At 51.4% G+C, this 11,398-nt stretch overlaps 1 protein-coding gene across 2 annotated transcripts; it reads left to right on the plus strand.

Moving 5' to 3' along the window:
• The first annotated feature begins 66 nt into the window (after positions 1–66).
• Positions 67–2,539, plus strand: TIMM10 (translocase of inner mitochondrial membrane 10). Of its 2 annotated transcripts, none has more exons than XM_048852306.2 (3): positions 67–206; positions 579–703; positions 2,225–2,539. In XM_048852306.2, the coding sequence occupies exons 2-3, from the start codon at positions 633–635 to the stop codon at positions 2,424–2,426; spliced, it is 273 nt and encodes a 90-aa protein (XP_048708263.1). In that variant the 5' UTR covers positions 67–206; positions 579–632; the 3' UTR covers positions 2,427–2,539. The 2 variants fall into 2 exon arrangements, with proteins under 2 accessions (XP_048708263.1, XP_048708264.1); XM_048852307.2 differs by lacking the exon at positions 67–206 and adding an exon at positions 215–389.
• The last annotated feature ends 8,859 nt before the right edge of the window (positions 2,540–11,398 follow it).

The raw sequence follows: 11,398 nt of genomic DNA on the forward strand, positions 1-11,398 counted from the left end.
GCCACACACCGGAAGTGGACCGCTCTCTCCCCCAAACCTGACTCTATTGTACCTTGGAGGGGAGAGGGGCCCATTATGCCGGAAGCGCCTGTTCCTCGCGTGTTTCCGGTTGGCGGGGGAAAGTCACGTTACATCCGGGAGAAAGCGGCCGGCCTGGGCCTGACCTCTGACCCCGGGGCTCAGTGATCCCCCGAGGGGCGCGGAGGGTGAGGGGTCCCCGCCCAGGGCCGGGGGCAGCTCTGCGGTGTGGGGCGTGCCCTCCCCGCGAGCCGGAGTCCCCCAGTGCGCTGGCTGGGGTCGCTTGGCCCGGCTGGGCGGTGGCGTTCCCCTGGGAGCGTGTCGGGGTGGCCGCACTGGGGGGACTGCCCGGGGGGTGCTGCCGCCCTGGGGTATGGAGGGGACTGCGCAGGGTGGTGCTGGGGGGCTGGGTGCCGCCCTGGGGGGGGGGTGGGGGAAGTGCACTGTGTAGTGGTGGGGGGCCAAGGGTGCCCTGGCAGGGCGTGTTGCGACCCTGGGGCATGGGGGGGCTGCACTAGGGGGCGGGAGTGGCAGCTCTGACAGGCTCTGTGTGTTTCCAGGAGCAAGTCGCTGCCTCCCAGCCCAACGCCGGGGACTTGGTCACTTGGGGCGCAATGGATCCTCTCAGGGCCCAGCAGCTGGCAGCCGAGCTGGAGGTGGAGATGATGGCTGACATGTACAACAGGTAATGACCCCATCGCGGCAGCTCCTTGTCAAGGGCAGGGTTGCATCCCATCTCTCCCCCCCGCCCGAGTGCAGCTTGCTAGGGTGTCGTAGGTTTGAAAGCCAGCAGGGATCATTGTCTTCATCAGAATTAGAGACAGTCCAAGGAAGAGCCACAAGAATGATTAAAGAATTAGAAAATATGCTGCCAAGTGATAGGTTTCAGAGTAACAGCCGTGTTAGTCTGTATTCGCAAAAAGAAAAGGAGTACTTGTGGCACCTTAGAGACTAACCAATTTATTTGAGCATGAGCTTTCGTGAGCTACAGAGAGATTGAAGTGTTCAATCTCTTCAATGTTCAATCACTTCAATCTCTCTGGTCACGCAATTACAGACATGAAGGTCGCTATCTTAAAACAAAAAAACTTCAAATCCAGACTCCAGCGAGAAACTGCTGAATTGGAATTCATTTTCAAATTGGATACTATTAATTTAGGCTTAAATAGAGACTGGGAGTGGCTAAGTCATTATGCAAGGTAGCCTATTTCCCCTTGTTTCCCCCCCCCCCCCCCCCCCGACGTTCTGGTTAAACTTGGGTTTATGCTGGAAATGGCCCGCCTTGATTATCATACACATTGTAAGGAGAGTGGTCAGTTTGGATGAGCTATTACCAGCAGGAGAGTGAGTTTGTATGTGTGTATTTGGGGGTGTGTGTGTGAGAGAGAACCTGGATTTGTGCTGGAAATGGCCCACCTTGATTTTCATACACATTGTAAGGAGAGTGGTCACTTTGGATGAACTATTACCAGCAGGAGAGTGGGGTGGGAGGAGGTATTGTTTCATAGTCTCTGTGTATATAATGTCTTCTGCAGTTTCCACAGTATGCATCCGATGAAGTGAGCTGTAGCTCACGAAAGCTTATGCTCAAATAAATTGGTTAGTCTCTAAGGTGCCACAAGTACTCCTTTTCTTTTTGCCTAGTGATAGACTCGAGAAGCTCAATCTATTTGGCATAACCAAGAGCAGGTTAGGTGATGACTTGATCAGTTGGTAAGTACCTACATGGGAAACAGATATTTAATAATGGGGTGTTCAGACTAGCAGAGAAAGGTCTAATATGATTCAATGGCTGGAAGTTGAAGCTAGATAAATTTAGACTGGAAATAAAGCATCAGATTCTAATGGTGAAATTAATTAACCATTGGAACAATTTACCAAGCGTCATGGTGTATTCTCCATCAGTGATGAGTTTTAAATCAAGATGGGATGTGGGTCACAATGAAGGGTAACTGGTGGGCTGTGGGTGTGCTGGAGCTGAGGACTGGAACATCAAAGGTCCATGGGTTGGGATTGAGAGGAATTGGCAGAGTCCAGAACTGCAATAGCAGGGGTTGTGGATTGGGATTCAGGGGCACCGGCAGAACTGTGGGCAGGGTGTGGAGGGATCTCAGGGCTGGGATAGTAGGGGGTCTGTGGGGAGGAGGCAGGACTGGGGTCAAAGGGGCGCCTGTGGATTCTCATGCTCTCCCCTTCTGTGGCCCAGAATGACCAACGCCTGTCACCGGAAGTGCGTCCCTCCCCACTACAAGGAGGCAGAGCTCTCCAAGGGGGAGTCTGTGTGCCTGGACCGCTGTGTCTCCAAGTACTTGGACATCCACGAGCGCATGGGCAAGAAACTGACAGAGCTTTCCATGCAGGATGAGGAGCTGATGAAGAGGATGCAGCAGGGGGCAGGGCCAGTGTAGGGGCTTCCTCTTGAACATGGACAGCGTGCATGATTGGCCCAGTGGCCCCAGCATTGTATCCTGGACTCAACCCTGTGTCCCCCCATCAATAAAACCTCTGCAGTTGTGTATAAGCTAGGTCTTTTCCTGCAAGGACATTTCAAAGAGCAGGGGCTGGGATACACCAATGGGATGTTCCGCTTCCCCCTCCCACCCCCACCTTGCTCCATCCCTGAGTGGATAGGATCCCAGTTCTGCCCTGTCCAGCTGACCCTCCCATTTAGTAGGCCAGTCCGGGGGCGGGGGCTAAGAGCCCTGTTCTGTCCTTTTACCACTTCATGGGAGAAAAGGGTTAATGGAGGTCAGTTCCTGCATGGGGAGCAGTTCTGCAGGAGGCCAGGTTGACATCTGCCTGTTTTTTCCTCTGCTAGCACCCCAGTGTAGCTCTAGGGGGCGCTGTGCTGCTGGGGCAGGGGCCTATCTTCCTGGTGCGCTGTAAAGCTCAGCTCCTCTTCTGCTGTGCACACTAAATATCCTTGGTACTGTCACTGGGATCGGTGTGTGAATGGCAGGGTCCTGATCAAGTTTGGATAACCTTCCCTCCCCTGCAGTTAACCTTTCACTTCCTGTCCCAAACTCCTAGTAGAGGGATGTCACTCTTCTCCTTTAATCACCGCCCACCCCAGAGGTGGCTGCAGATCCATGCATGTGTGAAGCGTTTGTCTCTTATTTCAGTCAACTCATCCTGGCAAGCACAGTGGACTGATGGTGCATTGTGTGCCCACCAGGGGGCGTGCTGCTCCCTGCAGAGCACATTGTCCTTAATAACCATGTTGGTCTAACAGCTCCCGGCTGTGCTACATGTTTAACAACCCAGGATTTTAATTGGGTTGTTTCCCTGCCTTTGTCTCATTTAGAGTTGTGACTGCAGGTTAATTACATGGCAGCTCTGTTTTGCCAGAGGCTGAATTCTCCCATCCCAGCTACTTAGAGATCAGAATTGGATTAAAAGGCACCAGCTGGGAGTTATTTTTAACTGATTTGAGGTTTTGTTCATCTTGGCTGGGTGGTGGCCTCTCTGCTGGGGAAAATGCTGTATGTGGGGAATGTGCTGAGGAATGGGCTGTAATAATGAGGAGTCATAGATTATAAAGTCAGAAGGGACCGCTGTGCTTATCTAGTCTGATCTCCTGCGTAACACAGACCTGAGGACTTCCTTGAATTAGCTCCTGGTTGAACTAACAGATCTGTTAGAAAAACATCCCATCTTGACAGAAGAATTGTCAGTGATGGAGAATCTGCTGCAGCCCTTGGTAGATTGTTTCCGGGGTTACCTCGCCATTCACATTTTGTAATTGTTTCCAGTCTGAATTTATCTAGTTTCAACTTCCAGTTACTGCATCTTGTTAGATCTTTGGCTGCTAGATTGTGGAAACACCCCTGTGTTCTGGGGGCTTCCCAGACCTTCAGGAAGGGATAGTCCCTGCCCTACTTTGATCACAGTCTGCAGATAGACAGACACACCTGAGGTGGGAGGACAGCCAGACAAACCGAGCATTCATTGTGGTAGCAGAAACAGTCTTGTTTGCACACACCCCGTTTGCCCCTTCAGCTCTCCCCGTAGAGTGAATCCCTGTTTCACTAGAAAAGGTTTGCTGGGATAGATAAACCGGTGGAGCTTTGGCTGAGACCCAGCTTCTCCCAGCAAAAGCGTTCTTTTGCTGGTGTAACATAATCCTAACATCTAACTTGTCTGTGGCACTTGCCATCAGCGGATCTCAAGGTACTCTATGACACAGGGTTGCATCCTCAATCTGTACTGGCAAAAGGATGTTTTCCCCAGTCTGTGTGTGTCTACACCAAGGCTTATCGATGGCAGTAAAATTTTGCCCCACCCCCCTGCTGACATAGCTTTGCCAGTGCAAGCGTTGAGTGTAGACCAGGCTTCAAGTGGTGCAAAGCCCTGATGGGTGGATGCAGTTACAGTGGTGGAAAGATGCTTAGACTGGGATAGGATTCCTGGAGAGCAGTGGTCTCCAAACTTTTGAGGGTCATGTTCCCCTTCCCTCTGTCCGTGCACCCCTGGAGCCACAGCCAGGAGCAGGGGGTGCACGGACAGAGGGGGTGGGGCATGGACGGGATAAGAGGGCTGGAGCTGTGGCTAGGGGCTGAGGCTGGAGTCGGGGCAGCAGCTGGGCCCCAGCCAAGTACGGAGCTGCGCTGGTGATGGGGTCAGGCATGCAGCTGGGATGGGGCGGGGCTGGAGCAGAGCTGAGGGCAGGGCTGAGTGGCCTTCCCTCGCTGCCCCCGATGGGGGCTGGCCTAGCCCACTGTGCCCCCCCCAATGTCTAGGGGGCACACCACACAGTTTAGGGACCTCTGCTATAGAGGAAGGGTGCTAAGTTGTACAGGTGTAAGGCACCTCTCTGTTCTGAGGGTAGTGCTGGTTTAACGATACTGGCAGCCATGTGGCTGTGGTTATTCTATCCCGGGACGTATAGGAGCCGGCCTAGGAGGGCAACAGCTGTGGGGAGGGACAGAGAAGGAGGCACGGCAGGAATGATGCCAACGGCTGGCAGTTTGGGGGCAGGGGAGCAGCATGAAGCTGGATGGGTGGAGGGACAGAGTTCCTAGATTCCCAGGCCAGCAGTGTGATCAACGAGTGTGACCTGGCTAGCCCAGGCCAGAGCGGCCTGCATGGTGGAGCCCGAGTGGAGCGTTCGGAGAGAGAGAAAGAGAGAGCTCAGAGTGATGGAGAATCTGCCCCGTGCCACAGTGGGCCCCAAGGGTTAATGGCCTAAAATGAGCCCCTTAGTTCCAGCCTCTTTTGCTTTGGCTTCAGGCCATTGGCATTAGACCCAGGAGGGAGGAGGGCGGGGCTTTGAAGCTGCAGTGGTGGGGAGGGGAGCCCAAGGGAAACAAGTCTACTTTGGAGGGTGGGGGGCTGTGTGTGTGTGGAGGGGGTAGGGAACAGGGGACAGAGGGCCAGGCCCCAACAGGAGTGGGCGGCTGTGGGAGCCAGCCCCAGTAATGGGGACAGTCTCTGAGTCTCCCTGGTGCATTGGGGATGCTGTGCCCCAGGGTGACTTCATACAGACCCTGAGAGGGGGAAGGAGAACTAACTGGCTCTAGTGCAGTGGGCTTTGGGGAGGAGCGGTCTCCCAGCATGGCCCCTGGGGTGCTCTCTGAGCCATGAACTGTTGCAGGATCACGCTGATGCCTGCAGGTGAGACTGCCATCTGGGAGCTGAGCACCTTGCCAGCTATTTTATGCCACCCGTGGGCCATTCCCACTTGAACCCAGCCATCAGCTGAGGCTACAGGCCAGGAGTTTTCTGCTCCCAGCGTTCCCCAGCCCCTCCACAAACCCCACCACAGCGTTTAACCCACTGACATCCAGTGGCGGGGAGATCCACAGGCTGTCCTGGGAAGGACAGCTGCCTGTTTCCTAGCAGTTAATACCCTTGAGTGTCTCTGGTCATGGGACTGGGGAACCGGCCCCCTTTAGCATCGTGACATTCCCCTCTGGTGTTATCTGGACTGGTGATCTGCTAGGTCACCCCAATCCTTGTCTCTGGGAGCCAGCCTTACCCTGCTCTGCTGTGAGAACCCCCACTCCTGGGCTGTTCATGCACAGCCTCTGTCATGTAAGCTGCTCCCAGCTACTTACAACTGAATGACACTAGCCAGTATCTCCGGTTCCAGACACAACTCTAGGAACTTCAGTCTTGCAGTGTCCAGTAATTCCCGCTGGACACTGCAAGCTTATATGAGTTTGTCAGTTTAACAAAGAAATTGATATGTACCAGGCTTGTTATCCCAAGGGGAGTCTCTGACATGCTTCAAACCAAACACAGTTCTTCAGGTAGAATAAACAAACAAAGTTATTAACTATAAAGATAGATTTTAAGTGATTATAAATCAAAACATAACAAGTCAGATTTGGTCAAATGACATAAAAGCAAAATGCGTTCTAAGCTGATCTTAACACTTTCAATGTCCTTACAAACTTAGATGCGTCTCACCACAGACTGGCTGGTTGCTCTTCAGCCAGGCTCTCCCCTTTGGTCAGCACTTCAGTTGCTTGGTGGTGGTGTCTGTAGATCAGGGGGTCTCAAACGCGTGGCCCGCGGGCTGCTTGTGGCCCGCAGAGTTATTTCCTGCGGCCCGCCATAGCTCCCCGCCTCCTTGAGCGCACTGCGTCCCCACTCCTCCACCTACCTCCCAGCGGTTCCCGTCGCCAAACAGGTGTTTGGTGGTGCATAGGACTTTCCAGGAGGGAGGGGGGAGGAGCGGGGATGCAGCATGCTCAGGGGAGGAGGCAGAGAAGAGATGGGACCATGGCGGGGATTTGGGGAAGGGGTCGGAATAGGGGCAGGGAGGGGGCGGAGTTGGGGTGGGGACTTTGGGGAAGGGGTGGGAAGAGGTGGGGCAGGGCCTCATTAAAGGGGTGGAGTGGGGGCGGAGCCAGGGGCAGGGAGGGGGGGCTTTTGTATCTTTGTATGAAAAGGTGTCAGTGATGTGGCCCTCGGGCCAGTGTACTAGTCCTCATGTGGCCCTCGTGGTGATTTGAGTTTGAGATCCCTGCTGTAGATATAGGTGGAAGATAGAGGAAGAGAATCGCAAACGTCTCTTCCTTTTGTCATGTTCTTTCCTCCCTCTTGGCTTTGCCACCCCCTTCAGAGTCAGGTGAGTATTACTTGGAACCTCTCCAAGCAAGGTTGAGCAGTTCTTCTGGTGTGGCCTAATGCAGGTGAGTCACTGCATTGTAGCCCCCTTGCTGACAATTGCTGTTGATGGGTTGTTTGACATCCCGCCCGGGCATTGGTTTCCTTGCCATTGCCTCTGGGGAGCTAATATCTGGCTGATTCCCCCAAGTTACAGCATGCTTTAGTGACCCCCATACAACATAATTCTCATAACTTCATATGCATTAATTATACACATATATGGACAGAGAAAAGACTTTCAGCAGATCATAACTGTTCCCCTGATACCTTCCAAGGCATGCATTATACATAAGATCATGATTATATGAAAATGAGGAATATGGGGGTTACAGCAGGCTCCCCCTAGGTATAGAATGTCACAACCCCCCCCCCCCCTTTTATGTTGTATTGTTACCACAGTGGGGAAAAAGGACAGTTTGCTTTCTGGGCAGGCTGGGAGACCTCGGTGTGAATGTTATGTGGCTGCCTGAGCGGATCATTAAAAAGGAAGGACTGGCTGAGGGCGGCCCCCTAAGACAACAAATCCACACACCAGGACGTGAATGCCTAGCAGCCTGTGACCCAGAGGGGGATGGATTTCCCCACCTCTCAGCTTGGAGGCTGAGCAAACCCCGCAGCTGGAGAACAAAAGATCAGGAAGGCGGCAGGTGGGGTTAGGAGTTGGCTGTGGGAAGGGGTCGGGGCTCTCACCTGGGAACTGGCCACGGAGGTCAGACTGAAACAGAGCCTGAACAAGGGGTTCACCACAGTTTGGCTGGGCTCTGGGCTGAGCAGGATGGACTTGGGCCATGCTTTAACCTTTGTTTCTCTGTGCTCACCTACGGCCCTCCTGTGCTCTGCAACAGCTGACTACTGAACCCGGCTGTTTGGACAACACTGAGCCTCACTGCAAATACTTATTGAGGGGCATTAAGTATTTATTTAATTTATTTAATTTACTTATTTAATTTATTTAATGCCCCTCAAATACTTATTGAGGGGCATTAAGAGCAGATAAGGCTGTGCCGGGAGTCTGTCCCAGCTGGGCCCACTGAATTGAGCTCATGGGGTGAGGCAGGAGGGTCAGTCACAGGAGGCAGTGAGGCCCGACGGCCTGCCCTGAAGGAAGGTGAGACCCTTCGGGGGTCTGGCACACTGAAGGATTCCTCCAAGAGACTGTTCTAAAGCTGGGGGTGTAGCACTGATCTTGTGGATCCACGTCACACAATGACACGGACAAACATACACCATGCACAACCACACATGCAATCACACACCATGCAGTGTCACACACAACCACACAGGGACAGACACACACCTTGCACAGCTACATAAATGCTATCATAACCACACCAGGCACAGCCGCACATGCACAACCTCACACACACAGCCACATATGCATGTTTACACCATGTACAACCACCCACTGTGCACAACTATATGTACACCCACTCTTCATGCACAACCATCTGTACACACAACCACAGGCACAACTATACACACATATGAATGTGCACATGCAGCACAAACACGTAGGCCGGCCAGGGGAGGGGGCACCTGTGGGTGGCACCCAGGGAGTTAAAGGTTGAGTTGTAGGTTGTGTTAGCGCAACTGGACTCATCACAGCAGCTAAAGGCTGGTCACTGGCCAATGAGAAACTGGGAGGGGAAAGGGCTCCAACTGCACCAGAGACCTGTGGGAGACATAAAGGAAAGGGTGAGACACGCCCTGCACAAATGTGATGCTGGTGTTTCCCAAGGGTGACCCCCACTAGTGAGATCTGCGTGCTCCCAGTATATGCTCCAGCCAACCTGGTCTTTTCCTCTGTTCTCCCTGCCTCACTTTCTTCTCTTCTGTCCCATTTGGAAATCTCCACTCTGTTCTTCCCCACATCCTTCTCCCTCTGCTCTCTCCCAGTCTCTCTCCTCTATCCACTCATAGAATCATAGAATATCAGAGTTGGAAGGGACCTCTGGAGGTCATCTAGTCCAACCCCCTGCCCAGAGCAGGACCAATCCCCAACTAAATCATCCCAGCTAGGGCTTTGTCAAGCCTGATCTTAAAAACTTCTAAGGAAGGGGATTCCACCACCTCCCCAGGTAACGCATTCCAGTGTTTCACCACCCTCCTAGTGAAAAAGTTTTTCCTAATATCCAACCTAAATCTCCCCCCACTGCAACTTGAGACCATTACTCCTTGTCCTGTCATCTGCTATCACTGAAAATACTCTAGATCCATCCTCTTTGGATCCACCTTTCAGGTAGTTAAAAGCAGCTATCAAATCCCCCCTCATTCTTCTCTTCTGTAGACTAAACAAACCCAGTTCCCTCAGCCTCTCCTCATAAGTCATGTGTTCCAGGCCCCTAATAATTTTGTTGCCCTCCGCAGGACTCTCTCCAATTTTTCCACATCCTTCTTGTAGTGTGGGGTCCAAAACTGGACACAGTACTTCAGATGAGGCCTCACCAATGTCGAATAGAGGGGAACAATCACATCCCTCGATCTGCTGGCAATGCCCCTACTTATACATCCTAAAATGCAATTGGCCTTCTTGGCAACAAGGGCACACTGTTAACTCATATCCAGCTTCTCGTCCACTGTCACCCCTAGGTCCTTCTCTGCAGAACTGCTGCCTAGCCATTCGGTCCCTAGTCTGTAGCGGTGCATTGGATTCTTCCGTCCTAGGTGCAGGACTCTGCACTTGTCCTTGTTGAACCTCATCAGATTTCTTTTGGCCCAATCCTCTAATCTGTCTAGGTCCCTCTGTATCCTATCCCTACCCTCTAGCGTATCTACCACTCCTCCCAGTTTAGTGTCATCCGCAAACTTGCTGAGGGTGCAATCCACACCATCCTCCAGATCATTAATGAAGATATTGAACAAAATCGGCCCCAGGACCGACCCTTGGGGCACCCCACTAGATACCGGCTGCCAACTAGACATGGAGCCATTGATCATTACCCGTTGAGCCTGACAATCTAGCCAACTTTCTACCCACCTTGTAGTGCATCCATCCAGCCCATACTTCTTTAACTTGCTGACAAGAATACTGTGGGAGACTGTGTCAAAAGCTTTGCTAAAGTCAAGGAATAACACGTCCACTGCTTTCCCTTCATCCACAGAACCAGTTATCTCATCACAGAAGGCAATTAGATTTGTCAGGCATGACTTTCCTTCCTCTCCCACACCTTTTATCAGTTCATTCTTTCCTTTCTGTCACTCTTTCATTCTTTTCTTCTTTCTTTCCCCTTTTAATTTTTAATTTTTCTTTCCTTCTCTAATGCATTCTTTTATTTCTATAGTTCATTCTTTAATTCTTTTTCTCATTCATTTTTTTCCTGTTTTCTTTCCTTAATCCTTCTTTCTTTCATTTATTCCATCTTTCACTTGTTTTTTCTTTCCTTCTTTAGTTCTTTCCTTCATTCCTTTGTTCTTTCTAACATTTTTTTCACTCATTTTTCTTTCCTTCTTTAGTTCATTCTGTATTTTGTTTCTTCTATCTTTTGTCTATTCTTTAATTCTTTCACAAGAACATAAGAATGGCCAGAGTGGGTCAGACCAATGGCCCATCTAGCCCAGTGTCCTGTTGTCCAACAGTGTCCAGTGCCAGGTGTGTCAGAGGGAATGAACAGAACAGGAAAATTATCAAGTGATCCATCCCCTGTTGTTCAGTCCCAGCTTCTGGCAGTTGGATATTTAGGCGCATTCAGAACATGGGGTTGAACCCTTGACCATCTTGGACAATAGCCATTGATGGGCCTGTCCTCCAGGAACTTACCTAATTCTTTTTTGAACCCAGTTGTAGTTTTGGCCTTCCAAACATCGCCTGGCAACGACTTTCACAGGTTGATTGTGCGTTGTATGAAAAAAGTACTTCCATTTGTTGTAAATCTGCTGCCTATTCATTTCGTTGGGTGACCCTTGGTTCTCCTGTTACGTGAAGGGGTAAATAACACGTCCTCATTCGCTTTCTCTACGTCAGTCCTGATTCCATAGACCTCTGTCATGTCACCCCTTAGTCACCTCTTTTCCAAGCTGAACTGTCCCAGTCTTTTTAATCTCTCCTCAGGTGCCAGCTGTTCCAGACCCTCAATCATTTTTGTTGCCCTTCTCTGCACCTTTTCCAATTCTCATGCATTTTTTTTGAGATGGGGCGACCAGAGCTGCAGGCAGTGTTCAAGGTGTGGGCTTACCATGGATTTACATAGTGGCATTATGATATTTTCTGTCTTATTATCGATCCCTTTCCTAATAGTTCCTAACACTGTTCGCTTTTTTGACTGCC

This window comes from Caretta caretta, chromosome 6, assembly GCF_965140235.1.
Source record: "Caretta caretta isolate rCarCar2 chromosome 6, rCarCar1.hap1, whole genome shotgun sequence".
Taxonomy (NCBI): Eukaryota; Metazoa; Chordata; order Testudines; family Cheloniidae; genus Caretta; species Caretta caretta.

Coding starts and splice junctions, on each gene's coding strand:
- TIMM10 (XM_048852306.2), top strand. CDS start 633: ATGGATCCTCTCAGGGCCCAGCAGCTGGCAGCCGAGCTGGAGGTGGAG. Junction 704..2,224: donor ATGGCTGACATGTACAACAG/GTAATGACCCCA, acceptor TCTGTGGCCCAG/AATGACCAACGCCTGTCACC.